The sequence below is a fragment of the Acomys minous genome (assembly GCF_964271855.1).
Source record: "Acomys minous genome assembly, chromosome: 18".
NCBI classification, from domain to species: Eukaryota; Metazoa; Chordata; class Mammalia; order Rodentia; family Muridae; genus Acomys; species Acomys minous.
In genome coordinates this window covers 6275291-6294939 of record NC_140501.1, presented here as the reverse complement: position 1 = coordinate 6294939, position 19649 = coordinate 6275291, and the positions used below count along the sequence as shown (strand labels likewise).

Sequence of the window (19649 nt, the reverse complement as noted above, 5' to 3'; positions counted from 1 at the left end):
CCGGGTCATTTGCTCTGTAAGATCTAAAGTTGACTGAAAAAGCCACCTCATTCTTGTATCTGCTCCTGTTCTCAATTAGAATTGTGGACAGGAAAAGATTCTTTTTTTTTTCCTCTCTCTCTCTCTCTCTTAAATCATGGATTTCGTTATTTAAGAGCTCTTGAAAGTGTTAACCCGCTAGTACAGAGACGAACCTTCCAACTTCATATTTCTTCTGAAATATGACTTTGAAAGCCCAGCGGCTGGGTCTTCCAGAAGTATGATTACAGAAGCACATTTCTATTTCATCTGCTTCCTTCTCTCCTTTAAAGGGCTCTTATGTGATCATAATATCCTGTCACTTTCTTATGATTTCTCAGGGGCCGAGTTTTCTGTTTGGAAAGTCTCTTTCAGGACACCCCAAATTAATGTTGTTGTGGTGGTAGTTGTTTTTCCCTAAATGCCTTTTTAAAAAAAACTTGGGCCCCATTTAAATGTATGTCAGGGACTGGGTGGCTTTTATGTCAGAAAAATTTATCTGGTGATGGCTACACATAATAAATACAGGTTTTAATGTATGTGTGTTTCTTAATGGAATAGAAAGTAAGAGCTCCTAATTTCTAAGAAATATGGCCTGACCATTTCCAGTTCAATGTCTTCAACTCGTAATGCTATAAACAATTTATATACCTGTGTTGTCAGTGCTGTGGATGCTGTTCTACCAATTATCTTGATGTAAAATTAACAGATAAAACCCTCGGGGTCATACGGCATTTGAACCAGGTCTGATTGTGTCATATAAACTCAATCTCGAGGGTTGTTGGTTGTGAAATACTTTTATTAGTCAATGTTATGAATGGTTTTTATGGTTTTAGTTAAAACCCCTTCTCCAGCGTAGAACTCATAAGATTAAATTGGTTTTGTTTGGCCTTCATGTAAGAACATCTCAGCATTTATATATATATAAATCAAACCTACTGAATAGCATAAGTGTGTCAGAGTAAAAGGGTAGCTGCTCTTGTTAACTGCTAAATTATGTTTTGAATTTATTGCCCTTTAGTAGCAAATAAAGTCCCTCTTCTTCAGTACAAGTTTTGGGAAAGGAACCTTCTGTGCGATTGCTTCGGTTTATTTCCCCTTGCTCACTCCTGCCCTCTCACACATTTTCAAGGAAACTTTAAAGTTAGCTCCTATTTTTCTCTTAACCAGCTAGTTGTGCTGTGCCCACATCAGCTTGGCTGGCCTTTTCCAAGAACGCTGGTTCTCTTTAGAGAACATTGCTTGGGTTCTACTTTACAAAGATGCGTGTGTTCTCCAAGCAGAAACATTTGGTGGATATAGATTTTATTTCACTTTAGTAGTGTGAACTCCAGCGTTAGAGGAGGTAAGGCCCTACCAGATTTCTGCCAAGGGATATACAATGTGAGATGAGTCTGTTTTAGACATCTCACATACAAAATTGTGTCCACAGAGCAGGAGTGTCATTTTACACAGATCAAAAATCTCCTACAAGAGCAAACCTGCTGTTGTCTTCTCGCCACAGTAGGTGACTAAGGGAGTATTATACGCTTAAACTGCATTAAGTGTATCATTGTACACCACATGGATATCTATGACAATCAATTGATAGTCCCCTGAATATCAATTTCCTTTGAAACAGAGAAGCATCCCCTTGGACAAGTAAACACATTTTTCCTTAAATGGGAAAAAAAATATGAACAAAACAAATACCAAACCCTGCCATCCCCCCAATATTATTGCAATAAGACACAACCTAAATAAAATACAACACTGACAATTTTCATGGTATATTCAAAGTCTGACAGATATGAAAGCTGAAATTCTAACCTTTAAAAAAACAAAGACAAGAGATGGGTGTGGTGGCACACGCCTTTAATCCCAGCACTCAGGAGGCAGAGACAGGCAGATTGCTGTGAGTTCGAGGCCAGCCTGGTCTACAAAGTGAGTCTAGGACAGCCAAGGCTACACAGAGAGACCCTGTCTCAAAAAACCAAAAAACAAAGACAAAAACAAGACAAAACAAACAAACCAAACACCAAACAAACTTCACTGTGTAACCTTTAAAATGCAACCACCCCAAAAAGTCTTGAAAGCTGTTTATAGCAAACTGGTTGAAGACATTCTATTTTATGTCTCTGAAAATAGTTTCAATCATTTTTTTAGACAATAAATGACAATGGTAAAGGCCCTACTCATACACAAAACACAGGGCTAGCCCCAGAACCTGCTATCAACCCAGGAGCTATATTTACTGTACAATGTTCTCCACCAGCAAAAATTACCAACTTCCTCCTAGGTGTGACGTCAGACTGTGTGCCTGAGAACTGCAGCCCTGAGATTCTGATCTCTTTTCAAACTGAGAACTAGCCATTTGCAAGTCACAGCCAGCCCCTTTCCAGTGTGTTCCCCTCCATCCCTAAAATCAGACAGTCCCACATCAAAGGATGTTCTACCAAAATTATTCCTAAGACATAGAGGCTGGGCCCCAAGCTCTCAATGGAGGAACACTCCCTTTGCAGCCTCTGGCTTCCCAGCAAGGCCTTTCCCTTTTGAGGCATGCTTGCCTTCTCAGCAGAGGTGCAGCCGTCACAGGTGGTCTTTCATGGACCTGTTCAAGGAGCAGCCCTGTGTGTTCTCCAAATGGGTCTGTTCTCTATTACAGCCCGTCCCCACTATTTATAAACAAAGTCTGTGGTACCTACTCCTGTCTTAGTTTTGCCCTGAAAAGATGTTTCCTGAATATTCATAAGAAGCGTGTGTCCCAGAAAAGGAGGATAATTGGAAAAGGTTTCTCTGTTTCCGCAGAGAAAAGTGTTCTAAAAGCCAACATCAACAGAATTCTCCACTTACTCCACCCTATTTGCCTAAATGAAAATAACTTCATTCTGACACTCCCTCTTGGAGGGTGGCTTTTTGGCACCTTTTAAATTAGTGCCTGTGGTATTGACTCTGGGATCTGTTGGTAAATGTTCTTGTGTCAGTTATTGTAAACTGTGTTTTTATGTGAACTGGTAATTAAGGGGTTTGTGTTAGAAATAAAAGCCCCAATCCCTTCATGAGGAGCTTATGCGTTCTCCTATCACAAGGAGACATTTCCATTTTGTTCTTTCAAAGTTGTGTGGGCCTAAAAATGCTGTTGACAGTAGCCAGCAGCCTTCAAACTTGCTACCCTCAAGTCATAACTTTCTTTTCCAAAACCAGATGACTGTGCTTCTGTAAATTCAGCCACTGATAGAAAACTAGCTGTATCAGAGTCCTCGCTGCCAGCAGCAGCATTTTACTGAGGATGCCAAGGCCATCAGCTGATCTCGTTGACAGACTGGTCCCACCCCAGCAGCTCCCCCATCCCCACAGGCTGCAAAAGGTTTCCAGTGAACTGGGCCAGAGGTCATTATTTGCTCTCCAAAAGGAACTGGTTCTCTTCTCCTTATCTTAAATTTATCCTCTGCGGATTCTCCTGAATACTTTGGTGTAAGGCTATGAGTCTAGACAGTCCCCACTCACTGGAAACATCAGGTGCAAAATGAAATCAGCACAAAATCTCTGTGGAGTTCTTGGGTCTGAGGCATGAGGGGTTGGGCATTGTCCTCCTGAAAGGCAATTAGACGAAGAGCTCAGAAAATTAGAGCACGGTGTGCTTGCTCCTGAGCACTCAGGCAGGGACTGTCTATTACTTACAGCAGCTTTTTCATTAGGGCAAATCTGAACTCTAAATTAGAGCCCTTGGAGGAATGTGGTTTATAAAAGTCAGTCTTAAAAAAAAAAAAAGGAATTGGGAGTTAACTTATCAAGTTGTGATGATTTAATCCAAAGTAACTCCAGTAAGTATCTCACGTTGTCCTGCTGTCAAGATTTCCCGACTATTACCCAAGTCACTAAGAATGTAGGTGGGGAAGCTTGCCTGTCCGCCGGTTAATGAACCTATCTATGCGTTATGCCTATGCTATGCCATGATGTATAAAATAATCTCTTCCTGTTTTTCTTTTGAATTTGTTTTCCTCTTGCTTCCCAGAGGACTGTGTGGAGGACCATGCAGCATAGTGTAAGCACTGGTCTTATTCTTTCATTCATTCCATTTGTCTGGAACATCCCTGAGAAATGCCAGCTTCCCTCCCCCCCTTCCCCCTACTCTGGGATCAGCTGACCTCTGCGCAAGGCCAACTTGCTTACCCTCTCTGTCTGGTATTTACGGGTTCAGAACTGTTTTTGGTATTCTTTCCATACAGCAAGGTTTTCAGTCTAATCTTTGTGGAACGCTACCTCATTTGGTGGCTGATTTGAATTCTATTTCAATGTTCAGACTATTGTCATCTGCCTGAAAAATCTAGTTCAACTCGATAGCTATCGAAGGCCTTTTCTTCTTGTGCTGAGAGAATAATTACCTCCTAATAATAAAAACAAACCAACATCGACTCTCGTGCACAAGGAGCTAATTTTTCCATTAGCAGAGACACTGAGGGTAGTTTATGGCATGAACTGTTTTCTATGCGTGTATTTTGTTGTTCCTATTTTGAGTGCACTGGGTGGGTTGTTTTGGTTTGGTTTGGTTGTTGCTGTTTGTGCTTTGTGGGAGAAGGACTGGATATTGTCTTACCTGAAAGCGGCCTGTATGGGGCTGAGGGAACTCTAGGTTACTTTAACTGTTTCCAATAACTAAAACATTATCTAACATGGTGTTGAGAATGCTACTGCATGATGGTAACATCCCTTCCCAAGGACCTGTGTGTATCCTTAAGCCAGGAGTGTGGTGCACGCTTATAACCCCAGTTTAAAACCAGTCGGGGCTACCTAGAGAGTCCAAGGGCAGCCCAGGCTATATGGCCTGTCTGAAACAAAGCAAAGCTACCTAGGACCATAAAGGAGGCACTTGGCACTGGAGGAGTATACTGACTCAGTAAGCACTTCCGTCTCCATCACAAAATGGTGTTCTGTATCCCTCTCCATCACTGGTACTGTGTGAAAGCTCTCCTTTAAAATTCATTTGTTTCAAAAAGAACTTGTCTCTGTTGAGTAGCTGCGCATCCGCAGTTACAAGTCCTAGCTCAGGGCACTCTGGATGAGATAAGAGGACCCAGATCTAGAACACAAACATTCTAGAAGGGAGGAACTAGAGGAAGAGACAGGAAGCCAGAGGCCTGAGGGGAGGAGAGGGGAGGGGAGGGAAGGGGAGAGGAGGGGTGGGGGGCTGATGTCCAACAGAGGTATAGAGGAGAAATTGTGGTTGGGCAACGCTTTCTGTTAGTTTGGTCAAATGGCCAGCCATGGTAGCTGCAGTCGTCAGGTGGTACATACCTCCTCTTCCCTATATGTCACCTCAGCATCTCCAGCTTTTCCAACTAATGAGCCAGTGTGACCTCCGTGGATGGCTACCATGACCTTGTAACTTCACCTCCCTTCAGTGCACTAGGATGGAGCACTCACATTAGCACCCCGTCTCTGCTGGACCTCCCTTCTCTACTGTCACCAAGCATTAAAACCTCAAATTCTATTTTTGATAGGATTTTTTCTAGCGTATATGTAGAGGGCCTTGGTCCCTCCCATGCCTCCTTCTCTGCTTGGCAATTCAGTTGCTGTGAGGCCCTATGTACCCAGCTAAATTGATTCTGTAGGGTTTCTTATTGTGGTGTCCTTGTCCCATCTGGCTCCTACAATCTTGTCCCCTTCATCCACAGGATTCCCTAGCTCTGCCTAATGTTTGGCTCTGGGTCTCTGCATCTGTTCCCATCAGCCTCTCGGGTGACAATTGGGCTAGGCACCAGTCTATAAGTACAGCAGAATATCGTTAGAAATGCCTTCATTTCATTGACATTTTTATTTTTTATTATTATTACTATTAATGTTGTTGTTGTTGTTGCTGCCAATCAAGCTTGGTCTCTGGGCTGTCCACCCTTGCAGATTTCTGGGAGTTTCCGTTGCACTAGGTTTCTAGCCCTCAGGGTGCCCCTCAGTTCCAGTGTTGGCCTCCTTGGGGGACTCTAACAGTGGGAGCAGGAGCTGTCTCTGACTCTTTAGCCAGCTTGGACTTTTTAGCCCCTTTTCCTCAGGCTGGGTTGCCTAGTCAAGCCTTACTACAAGGCTTACTACAAGGGGAGGCACCTGGTCTTATTGGAACTTGTTATGCCGTGTTTGGTTGAAATTCATGAGCGATCTGACCATTTCTGAAGAGAAATGGAGGCAGAGTGGGGAGGGAGGGGCGGTAAAGAGACAGACTGGGAAGAAAGCAGGGAGGGGAAACTGTGGTCAGGATGTAAAATAAAATCGTAATAATAAAAATGTAAAAAAAAAAAAACAGTTGCATCATCTTCAATTCATTGGTATGTTAGCAGAAGCAAATTTGTTTTTAATAATACCACATTCAGGCTTAAGCACAACATGTATCAAGATAACGCACTTTGGGGCTAGGAAGGTTCTCAGTGCTGGCTTAGTATTCAAGGTTCATGCTCCAGCAATGGGGAGAGGGGCGTGGGAGTACTTTAATTTTTTTAATTATTGCCTTGAAAAAAGTGCATGTGGCAACAAATGTCGAGTTGGGAACTTGGGTTTTTTCTGTGTGTGTGTGGTTGGTTTGGTCTAGGGGCTAATACTATTTTCAGAGTAAAATGCAACTCTTAAAAAATATTCTCCCATGCCTCTCTGGAATCATTTGGGTATGATTTAGGAAGCCCGGGTTGTAAGGACTGGGGAGCAGTAGCTCACTTCAAACTGTCATGGCATTTCATTGCCACCTCAAAGGAGCCTGTGTCCATTGAGCTCCGCCACTTTGTACTTCAAAAGGGTGTCAGGCTGGACTTTGGGGAGGCTGGAAAGATGGCTCAGTGGTTAAGAGCACTGACTGTTCTTGCAGAGGTCCTGAGTTCAATTCCCAGCAACCACATGGTGGCTCACAACCATCTATAATGTGGCTGGATGCATACTGTATACATAATAAATAAAGTTTTAAAGAAATACATCCTCTTAATGAGTGAGCAAGAGATTTAAAAAAAAAAGAAACCCTTTTATTTTTCTAGAGGTTCAGCACTTCTCTTTAGGTTAGAACTGATCCTTCCACAGTCTTTTCCAACACACACACACACACACACTCACTCACACAAACACACTCACACACATACTCACACACACTCACTCACTCACACATACGCACTCACACTCACTCACACACATACTCACACACTCACACACACTCACTCACTCACACATACACACCCACACTCACTCACACACATACTCACACACTCATACACACTCACTCATACACACACTCATACTCACATTCACTCACACACATACTCACTCACACACACACTCACTCACACACACACACACTCACTCACACACACTCACACTCACACACATACACACACTCACTCACACACACTCACTCACACATACACACTCACACTCACACACATACTCACACACACTCACTCATACACACACTCATACTCACATTCACTCACAAACATACTCACTCACACACACACTCACTCACACACACAAACACACACACACACACGCTCACTCACTCACACACACACACTCACCCATCCACCCTTCCTTCCTTGCTTAGGCTGAATAAGAAAAAGTAACCACCCTAGCAACACTAAACCAGATTCTCTACTTTAATTAGTTTCCTAAAGATAAATGGGTCAAAGTTAGATTGGCTTCCAGTCTGGGCTGCAGCTGAATAAATTATGCCCCATTCACCCCAGCAAACAAACCGCTACCTGCTCATGAGCTGCCCTGTCTTGCCTGAACCTGCTTTATCTGTTTGCTATAAAGCCCCACTGAGACACCGCAGTTTCATTTCCACCCTTGGTAATAACAGCAGCAAAATGCAGTGTGCCTTCAAAGCCAGGAGAAAATAAAAATACATGAAAGCCACCCAACCCGACGTTGTCAGTATGCTCCTTGCTGCTCTATGGGCAACATGCGCAGCGTGAGGCTGCAGAAGACTGCCTTCTCCGCTCAGGAGCTCTGCACTTGATTGGGCCCAAGTGGGGACTCTCAGAAGACACCCATAAAAAGGCATGAGTTATCTCCACGATACGCTGCTGATTCTGTGGGTGTGAAGGATGCACAAATCTAACTCAATGGTAAGCGCTGCTGGAAAGCGCGGCTCCTGCCATGGGTTCTGCAGCTCCTACCAACAGATGCTACACTGTTTTCACCTCCTTAGGAAGTAATCCTGTCAGGCACATCAAAGAATAGTGAAAACAGCTGGGTTTCCCTGGATGGGCTTGCACACCACCAGTTCAGAGGAACTTCCTGGGCGACACTGCGTACATAGTCCCCATCACTGCTTTAAAGACCTTTCCAGAAAGTCCTGGGGATCCTGACAGAAATTAAAAACATGCTACAAGTTTTAAAGGAGGAAACCTTTTGACAGTTTTTTTATTCAGTTTGAGTGGTCTAAAGTCAGTCTTGAGGTAATCTATAAAAAAAAAAATTCTGTTCAGCGCTGAATTAAACACTCCTGCAGCCTTATACGCACTTCAGCAAAAGCCTTGGCGATCGTCATGCTGTGCATAGGAAACGCTCTATGTTCAGATTCAAATAAGACTATTGCAGATTCAGGTCTATTTGATAGGATGCCAATACGTTTACTTTTTTTCTTCAGACTTTAAACTTTTTTTTTTTCAGCATTCCTAGGCTTCAGCTGAAACCCGAACTGATTCATTTTTTCCTTCCCATCAATCCCCACATGTGTGTATTGAGTTCTCCCCTGTTGCAGAGCACTCTATAAAGCTCCCTGCCACAAAGATCTACTTCTCCGTGAGGAGTTGGTGCAGGTGTCATCAAAAAGCAAGGGTTACTGCTCACCAAAGACATTGTATTTCCTATCAGTTAGCCACTCTGTCTCCTTCAGGGAACGGGAGCTAGGACAGAGTTTCCTAAACCATTAGCACACAGTAAATAGGAATTTGATTTCATAATCTAGGAGAAACTACACCAAACAAATGAAGAAGGAATATTAACAAATGAATAATCACTGACAGAATATGCAAATTGAATACATTAAACATCTGCAGCATCCTTGTCATGGGATGTGTCTAATAGCTCGTTTTCTCTTTTATATACAATATAACTTTCTACCCAAATCTTGAGCAAATGAAATGGGAACTTTGCTGTCAGTTATAAACTAGTCAGATGAAAAGTCCATCTGCCCACTTGTTTGCAGGATCTTCCTTTATCAAGAAATGAAATTGGTATTTTAGTGAATTGATCCAAGAATCCCAACAAGCAAGCCAAACCAAACTGCTTAAATTAAAAATATTTGTTCATGTGGCACATCAGTTGACGTGGGGCTTTTATTAAATATTGCCCTGCTTCCAGACCTTTTTCTTGTCATGGAAAACCTGCAGCGATTTTTCTTCCATGCTGTCGGAGATATTTGCTCCACAACTCCCCAATGTGATGTTCATGCTTATGAGAGAGAGTGGAAGAAATGGGATATTTCATAACTACCAGCTCTGATATATATATTTGCTGTATAATCAATCAGCTTTTAACTGACTCCGGGGCCCATAGGATATATTTTAAAGCATTGGGAATTTGGCTATTCCCATAACATACTTGGACACTCTTATTACTGCTGGCAATAAACCCCAGGCATAAACATTGTAGAGAAAAACCAAATGAAAAGAAACCCACTTGAATGAAAATTGACTTCCCTTCATAAATGTTAAAGGTAGAGAGGTATCTGTAATATGTGATAATTCTATTACTTAAGCTCATTCATGGTCATTAGCATCAAAATCCTGGCTCCACAGGTATTTTCTTTCAACCGAGAGACTGGCCAAGCTATGAGAAGATGGAAGCCAGGTGGACAGGAAATAAATGAGCAAGGAGCAGGAGAGATCCGCCATCTTGCTAGTTGAAAAACCTTGGAGGAGATGTTTGCATATGTGTGCTATCTTTAGACTAGATAGCAGTGCCACATTGATTTGGATAAGCCAACCAGAGGCAAAGCTGGATCTAACAAGAGCCCCACAATGGTGTGCAGTCAAACAGGCTGATTCTTACTCATGTCAGGTGCCACTGTGGATTGACTAAATGGGCTGCAACACCCTTCCCCCAGGACTCTGGGTGACAGAGAAGCTGTTGGCTAGAGCTTCCTATGTCACAATGACTGGAGAACTTGGTCATGTTTAGCCTGTTATGTCTCCACCTGGAAGGAGCTCAGCACCTGGCACACATCTAATTGGCCAAAATGAGTCATGTGACCAGGGCAGCCTTCCCGAAGTCAGGGATGGATATTGATGTGAATGTGACACAGATAGAAAATAGAAATGTTGGTGACAATGGTGTTGTCAAGATTTTATTCTTTTAAAAAGTGAAAATTTTAAAAAGAAAAGTCAGCCTGGGTGAGAAAAGAGCCTAGCACAACTGTCATCTCAGAGGCTTCACCCAGCAGCTGATGAACACAGGTGCAGAGACCCACAGCCAAACATCAGGCAGAACTCAAGGAATCCTGTGGAAGAGTGGGGAGGGAGGATTGGAAAAGCAGAGGGTCAAGGACACCATAAGAAAACCTGCAAAGCCAACTGGGCCCAGAAGGGCTCACAGAGACCAAGCCCCCAACCAGAGAGCATCAGAAAAGAAGTCATTGTTTGAGATTTTCATACAATCATAATGTGATCAAGACCACTCCTACTCCTTCCCTCCGACTTCCCCACTCTCCTCAGTCAAGATGTCTAAACTAACCATCTACTTAGTTATCCCCAATCCCTGAGGTAAACCTGTGAACCCACACACATACAGAGTAATCAGTCATTTGTTCATTCCAGAAGTATTTGTCAGCCCTCACATGGCAGGGTCAGAGTTCACAATACCTTGGAAAATGATTGCACAACTAACTATCCTTTAAGTAAGAGCACGCTGTAGAGACTGGTGGGCAGTGGACTGGGTTTTTAAGTGACTTTGAAAGACTGGGCATGACAAGGGAGTGGGGAGCCTGGGATGTAAGTCACTTGTAGAGGGCTCTGTCTTTCCAAGCAGGTACCAATCTTGAGTTCAGTTTCCAGTGTTGACAGAAGTAAATAGCGTATGCACTGCCCAGGACAGCAGCGTCTCTGTCTACATCCCACAGATGTTCTAGCATCCACTGCTTATGACGTTCATCCGAACTGTGAATTCAGTCCCAAGTCAACCACAGCATAGACATCTCACCCAAATCCAACATCAGTGTCTCAAAGAAGGATGTAAAAGTTACTGCCAAAGAGTTAGGAGAAAAGGTGGCAAAGAGAAACAGAATGAGCCAAGACGTTTTTATTACTGGCATTAAACATGTTTTTGATCCAGACAACACATATTTTCAATGCAGTTTCCACATCACAGCCTTAAAGTACCCGTCTTTTATGACTTTGTGTCATGTTTGCTTAGGCAAAGCAGTTTCTCTGCTCCTCGCCTTTCTGGGTCAACCTTCTTGGAGCACATCAAATCGTGCCCTGTTCTCTGTCTTTCATACCTCATTATTTAGGATTACCAAGAAGCTGTGCTCTGGAGCCCGCCCTTGTGTCCCCTTGCACTATCGGCTTGCTCTAGAGCCCGCCCTTGTGTCCCCTTGCACTATCGGCTTGCTCTGAGCAGTGTTCATGAAGGAGAATGCTCTTCACAGGTTAAGCAGAGAAATTGCTGCAACTGACAGGGACAGCAAGCGCATCGATTGCAACGAAAAGTCTAGGGAGTGTGTGTGTGTCTTCGGCTTCTGCATGGAGCCATTTGCAAAATCCGAGAGCTTTCACTCTACTGGGAGAAAAATTACGAGACAAATTCATAAATTATTTATGTGTAATGAAGCGGGAAACCGATGACTTTGTAAATTTTATTCTAAGGGATTTTTTGACCTCCGAAAACTTCCCCAAAGGAGCTGGCTTTGTTTCTGTGAAATAGACTCATATCTTCGCTTGAAAAGATGAGCGCTTCCTGGGTTTCTTTTTTCTAGTTCCCTGAGTGCTAGGGAAAGGGGCCTGCACAGGAGCAGCCCTGGGAATGAAACAGACAGCAGACTGCTTTAATTGATCTCATAGAAAGTACCAAGACCAAGAGGCTGTCTATAGAAAAAGACGCACGCCCAATAAAATGTTTCCCATTACTTGGGAAAATGAAGGCTTCTGTTTACAACTGCTCTCAATTATAAATAAATTCTTTATTTATTTTTGTTTTACTCAGGATATACTGAGATTTCTGAATCTGATTACTTTTTTCATTAATCTGGAAATTTCTAAGTCATTATCTTTTCAAATATTGTTTCCACTTACTTCATTTTCTTTCTTTGATGCTCCTTCATAAGATATGGCACATGATATATAATTTTCTGTTTAATGCATCTCTGTGTATGATGTGATTGTTGGTTTATGGTGTTTATTTCTTCCTTTTAAATGTGCTAGCTTTAACAGCTTGCTGCTTCTCACATTTAGACTCTACTTTTCTCAGTTTGTATACATTCATTTTATACTCAGATTTATACTCTGAATGAAGAATTTACTGATCTTGCCTAGCATTCCTTTGTATTCCAACTGTGTGTGTATGAGAGAGAGTGTGTACATGTGTGTTTATAGTCCTTCAACATCAGTAGAAATTCTCTTTTGGTGTTTTGATGGTTCTTGCTCACCCTGAAGATGCCCCGCTTAGACTCCTACTAGTGCTGACTGGGGCAAGGATACAGCCTAACCACCTAAAGCCTTACTTTAATCTCTGCCCTTTATTCAACCTTCAAATGGATGAAAGGCACACACAAACCCGAGGAACACTTGAGCTGGCGTTCTGATGTCACCAGCCGTGTGAACTTCTCAGCTCCATGGACCTGCCCTGGCACCAGCCTCATCGACTTCAGCTCAGGGTCATTTTCTGCTGGGCAATGCAGAGTAAGCACTTCCACGCCTGCAGCTGCAAATATCCCCCATGCACCATGCAACACTTTGTGTCAGCCGGAATTCTGGACCTCATGGGCTGGTGCTCAGTCCTGTGAAAGACCTAACGTGTGTCATTACATTTTGAGGGTTTACTGTTCCTCAAAGGCTCAGATGCCAAAAGGCTGGTCACCAACTTGTGGTGTTCCTGGGAGGTGGGAGAGCCTGTGGGACATGGGACATAGTAGAAGAGACACTGGGACCCCAGCTGTCCTTCCATCCTTCTTTCTCTCCCTTCTCCACTCCATCCCTCCCCTTCCCGGCAGCCATCTCTGCCACATCCTTCATCTATGATGTTCTGTGCTTCCACAGCCCAAAGGGAAAGGGCCAAACAACCAAACACTCAGCCTCTGAAACCATGAGCCAAGCGCAACCTTTCCCCCTTGTATGGTGGGTCTTACGGGTATTTGTCACGGCAACAGAAAATTGACCGACATATAGTGTTCTATTTCATCCAATCTTCCTTCATTCCCTATCTCAGATGGGCCAAGAAACAAAGCTATATTTGATCGCATCACACCTGCTGCTGTGGCTCCAGATGAGAACTGTACGACTGTAAAGAACACACAAAATTCGGCACCACCGTTCCCTTCCTCTCCCCCACTCCCCTGGGTGAGGATCCTGCCTACGCTGCTAGAAGCACATGTGTTTTCATGTCCTCACGGTATAGGTTTTAAGTGGTGAGAATGCACAATACAGGCACATGGTAGCTAAGGGACTGCTTAATCTTGTCTCACTTTCTGCCCTGTGAAATACTTGTCAATTATCTGTACTATGATGGCATAAAAAGTAAGCTTTATGTCCTTGCTGAGCTGTGGTCTGCACTAGGCCTGGTCGTTATTACCAGTGTTGATAGAGATAACGATAGTAGATTGTCAGCAGCTACTAACAGCATCTGGTTGGGATGATTCAGGCACGGATTGGGGTTTGAGTTTAGCACAAGCCTTCAGGTAAACACCTCTGCCCCAACCATTAGTCTGTCCAGTAAGTATGTAGTTAGGCTCCATGTGTCAGCAGTGAAAATGGACTCAAGCTGGGTGCAGGTGGGGCTGGCCACCAAGGACGTGCAGAAGATGGAAGCAAGTGGATGCTGGCTTCCCACGTCATTGTCAACTAAAGTAAACATGGAAGCCACACAGCAAGCAGACAATGACACGTCCCAGGTGCACACCTGAGAAGCTGGTAGGAGACTCAAGTTATATGAACGTATTCAGGAAGGATGCAGCTAAACGGTGGGTGAAAATAACCTAGAGGAGCAACAGCCCGCAGCGAGACGAGGGGTTCACTGTTGAGAGTGAAGTGTACACCAGGGGCCCCACATCACTGCTCAGCTCTACTGCAGAAAGACTTTTAAAACACATTCAAGCCAGGCCAGGAAGAAGTGCCAGCAGAAGATGTGACAGACCCAAATTAGGTGACAGGAATGAGTAAGGGGGTGAAGTGCATTTGAAGTAGCTCCTGGGAAACATCACTTGAAGGAGAAGACCAGGGGCATGTCTCTGGCTGCAATTTGCCTGCACAGTGATCAAGACTTCCAGAGTAGGTTTGACTACAAGACTGACAACAAGGAGAGTCTTGTAGCTATTTTTTTATCTTCCCCTATTTTGACCTCTTTCCTTTTAAAATACTGGGGTGGAAGCACAACAGGCAGGCTAATAGCACAAGGACAAGAAACAAAATTTTAAAATAATAATAATTAATAATAATAATAATAATAATAATAATAATAATAATAATAACAACAACAACAACTAGCATAAGAACCCAGGCTTCTCATTGCTTCTGGATTGATGTCCAGTGAATTTTCCTGTCTGTCTGTCTGTCTGTCTGTCTGTCTGTCTGTCCTACAAAACAGAGCACAGTTCCAGGCTGCCACAGGACTGGCCCCCCCAGGCAGGCTATGATAGAGCAGCAAACCCTGAGACACATTTGTGAAGTGCTTAGGACAGAGAGAAGGTTTGCATAGTACTGTATCGCTCACAAAGCCAGAAGCAGCCAGAGGAGACTCTCGGGCCTGCTTTCCATTCCCAGGGGCCTAAATGTGACACTCCCAGAGGGCCTGTGATATGTCTACCATCACCGAAGAAGAGAAGACATGGCAGGCACTTCAATAGGTTTGCTGCTGTTTTGTCCTGTGGCCCAGTGACTTCATAACCCCTGACTAGCAAAGAGAGAAAGGAGGGCAGAGAATGTGGGATTTGTCTTTCTGATGTAAGGACTAGTCTTACAGGCCTGAATAACATCACTAAAGGGATGACAGAACCCAGGAAAGGGCTCTATCCTGTCATCCAGCCAACAGGGAACACAGAAAGGCTCTGGGGAACCCTGGGACAAAGGGCATTCATTGGGTGTGGATGCCAACTAGCAATGACTGAGAGCGTTTCCAGAGCATTCCAGTAACTCTGCTCCTGAGTTTGTGTCTCCTTAAGTTGCTGACCTGTTCCCAAAGACTGCTGACTATGTTGGGGTGCTTCCCAGTCTTATCAGGCCTTTTTTCTCTCCTCTAAATTGTGTATTAGGAGTAAAAGTCATGGGTCTATTGATTTAAAATGATAAGGAGCTTTCAGCACAGGTAATTTAAAATGCCTGCGGGAATTTGAACAGCCCTTCAGGACTACCGACTTCAGGCTGGAGGGTTGAACCCATTCTTCCACATTTGACTTCTGTGTAAAAGGACTGCGTTAGCTTAAGCTGTGGTCAGCTCCACTCCAACCCTTCTGGGTCAAAGTGACTCATGTGGCTCTTCAGTTACCAGCAGCACTGATGCCTTGGGCTGGCTCACGTCAGCTCTCAGCACACAAGTGTGTGTTTGGAGAAACAGAGCAAAATGATGACAAGACTCCTGGCCTGGGTTTTGTCCTCACCACAAATGCGGATCCTCCCTCAAGATGGTCACAGCAGGAACAGAGGGAGACAGCAGTGAGCTAGCCATGCCTGCTGGCCACAGCCCCTGGGGAGAGCAATCCGGAACCTGAGCTCTGCATTTGTAAGACCCTAACCCCCACCCCCCAGACCAATACCCTCACCCTCCCAGGATCCAGCAATAAAACAACAGATTCCCAAATCACACTAGCTAAGGCCCAAATTACGCTCTTTGTCTTTCTCCTTGCAGTCCAGCGATAGACCTAGTAATGCAGTTTTAGACAGTGCCATGGTGATTGTAACACACATCTTCAGTCCTTTTCTTTTTTTTTTTTTTTCCTGCTGAAATCAGGAATTTTGGAAGCACGTGTGGCATATATCTGATGGTATATTATGAAATAACACATATTTCAGAATGAGGAGAAAGCTACAAAGTTACCAAGGGGGGGTGGAAGAAAAGTAAAATCAAACTTGTTGTATTCACTATTCATTGTCACAAAGAAAGTGGGTGTTTGGGGGGTTTGGAGAACCCAAGTATGGGCCCTGTGACAAGAAGCTGAAGACATGTGCAACTCTAGGTCTGAGGGTCTGACTCTCCTTTCTGGCCTTTGCAGGCACCTGCATCCATGTGTGCACACACACGTGCACATGCACACACATGCACATGTACGCACACACGCATGCACACACCCCACTGAGCCTCCGCTCCTGTTGTGACCGGATGGTAGATTCCTTGCTGTCAGTCAACTACAGCTGCTACCTCTCTTTCTCAAGGATACATTCTAAATTAACCACCTAATTACAGGAAATTCTGCCCGATGCATTCTCATTCTCTACCAAAAATGTAGATAAAGAGATAAGGCCTCCCTCCCGCTGAGTCCCCTAACTTTCCTTTTCTAGGTAAAGGGGCAGAAGAGAGAGAGAGAGAGCAAGAAAGTGAGCAGAAGTGTGATGACAGGTTTTTTTTTCCTGAAAGTATTTTTATTGTTTCTTTTTTAGCATATACATTTATATTATTATACATGAATAAAATAAACTACATACAGCAGGAAGAACCACAAGACAATCAGAAATTATATAAATGTTATATTCATAGTTATTTGTCTATTTGTATTTGGCAAACTTGACGTAAACATCTTTCCTATTTTGTTGAGTCTAAATTTCTGAATGAAAATCAATATCTATCATATCTCATCTCCATTAACTTAAAACAGCTATCTTGACCTAAAAACATCTTATCTCCTAACCAACTAAGCTTGCTTGTAAGACTAAACTATCTGGTCTTCAACCCCACCAAAGACTTGAGAAGGAATAAAATTTAACCACTTGAGTGAACCAGAAGTGCAGATTAGCAGCTTCCAAAATAAAGAAATGACTGAGACAATTTACTGCCAGAATAGTGATGACAGTTTTTAAAATCTTTTCCAGCTTGCTTTTCTTGGTCACCACCACCACCCAGGCTCTCCTCCTCCCGTGATACCCCACTACAAGCCTCTGCGTGGGACCGGGGAGCAGGTGGGGATGGGGTTGTGGGAGAGCCTTCCTCCGCTCCCACGATATTTTATCAGCAGTCTCGTTCTCCAAGTAGAATCAGGCTTACACTTTGGCCGCCACCTCCACCAACGTGCGACAGCAAACACTCTCAGCCCGAGTGTGGGACTCCGGCGTTCTGAGGCAAACTCCTCCGGCGTTTTTCTGCACATAATAATTTTGGAAAGCAGACCCGGTGTCTTCTGTTGGGGCAGGGCTGTTTGTGTAGCTGTAACAGTTTAGCTGGCGGTGTTTGTGGTGGTTCAGTCCCCTGTGTCAGCGAACTGCCTTGTGCGAGGGACTTGGGGACTATTGGAATCTCCCCGAGATGATTAACTGCCGAGAACCTCATCACAGATGTTTCCATCCGCTTGCTTACAAGGCCTCTTGCTTCCCTTCCCCTGCTCTCTACGGCAGCGCCATGTTCCCACGCTGTGGCTACCTCGCAGCTGGGGCTTCTTTCCTGTAATTCTAGGCCACAATACAAAAACCACCATGTTTTTATATCGGGGTTCATTTCCCACATTCAGCGCTAAAACCAAAACAAAGCATTCTAATAACTGCCAGGTGCCCGGAGTCCACTCTGCTCCTTTCTTCTGGGACGTCCACCTTCATCCCATTGCTCACCACTTCCGGCACCTCATCCTGACGGCGCCTTTCAGGGAACACTAGAGGGCCAGGCCAGCCCTCATTATTTCCTTGTGTGAGGGGCTCTTCATTTTTGTTCCTCTGTTAACAGATTGTGTGTCACGGAGTGGAGCAGAATAAACGCAGGTGTTTTCACCTACTCCTCCTTTCCCTAAATAGCTCAGGCACCTCCCTTCGTAGGGCAGAGGAGAGCCACACTGGGGGTTTCCTACCTGCGTGAAGCTGAGCCAGATGCACACCTGGGGAATGTTAAAATTGGCTTTCCATCCACACGTGTTTCCTCACCCTCCCCTGTGAATTTAGTGAGAAAGAAATTAGCGAAGAGCTACCTTCCCTGCCTCCTAGAGCTGTGGTACATTACAAAGCCACAGCTGCAGAAAGAGCTGTCACTGTTATTAAGAGCCTCTCTGCCTGCTAGACCAGCATTCTGACCATGTGGGAGAGTACCCACCTCAGATGTTTCTAAAACGGAGGTGCATTACCAAGAGGTGCGGTGAATCAACCAAGATCTGGATTTGTGTCTATGTATGTGATGTGGTGTGGTGTGGTGTGGGTGCACACATACGTGTGTGCGTGTGTGTCTTGTAGAGGTCAAGATCGGGGTGCCTTCTTTACTTCCTCTCATTTTCTGAGACAAGATCTCTGACTAAACCTAGAGCTTGCCAGCTCTACCAGACCGGCTGGCCAGAGAGCTTCAGGGGTCCTCCTATGTCTGAACCCCCAGTGCCCCGGTTACCAGTGCCCCACCATGCCATGTGTTTCCTGTGGGTTCTGGGTGCTGAACTTAGTCCTCCTTGCTTGTACAGCAGGCGCTCTGCCACCTGAGCCCTTCTCCCCAGCCCAAAATCTATTGATTTAACAAGCTCTGAAACGACTCAGATGTGTGCTACCTGCCATGCCACAGAGACTGGTTCTGGCTTCGAGCTCTCTGCCACTTCCATCTCTGCATCCCCACAACTAACATAATCTGTGGACGGCTCTTTGGAGAATCACTTATTATTAGACAATGTATAAATGACCTCACGGCTGATGCATAACAGAGATCATCTGAAACCAACTTCCTCGACAGAGACAGAAAAAGCTAACATCGCACGTGAGGGCAATGTGGGATTGAAGCTCTGCTTTCTGGCTGCCTCTGACACGGGTCTCGCTGATATCAGCCACAGTCTTGTGTCATTTTCCTGACTTCGTCAGAAACAAATGCAAAGATAGGCCCCCCTAGAAGACAGCAACACAGTCCCGCCTCCTGCTAGCCCTTCCAGAACAAGGTTGCACATGAACGGTAAGGAGTCTTGGAGATGCACTTTCTGGACGTTCTGTGGCCCACCTACTGCATTTGATTGTGCTCATCCTAGATTGGGGCTCCTTTTATTCTGAGGCTGCACAGTCTGTTGAGACATGGACAGGCAGGTGTAAAAGGGGTGTTACGCTGGGGGTCAGGGGCCTGGGTTCTAATCCTGATTTGTGGCCTGCACCTATGGGTAGCCTTAGGCAGGACTCATCCCTTTGCTGACCCTATGCGACCTGCCCTTAAACCAAAGGGTGAGCATTAGCGGGTCAGTAGTCCTTGAGCAAACCAAGCTGAGCTTCTACGTGAGTGTGGGGCTTGTGGACAGTGGCCCCATGAGATGCAGATGTAGATGCTGAGGCAGGGTTGGGGCGGGGGGTAGGGGTGGGGGCTCTGAGAGCTTCCGGGAC

General features: G+C 44.6%; 1 protein-coding gene across 2 annotated transcripts in view; it reads left to right on the top strand.

Moving 5' to 3' along the window:
* Positions 1 to 19649, top strand: part of GPC6 (glypican 6) — a 1016336-nt gene that overhangs the window by 929254 nt on the left and 67433 nt on the right. The window contains exon 7 of one of the 2 annotated variants that reach the window (XM_084768282.1): positions 4013 to 4042. The exons of the other annotated variant lie outside the window; for it this stretch is intronic. Within the exon in view, the coding sequence (XP_084624408.1) occupies positions 4013 to 4042 (30 nt within the window). The remainder of the gene's footprint in view (positions 1 to 4012; positions 4043 to 19649) is intronic. 2 annotated transcript variants of the gene reach the window in all.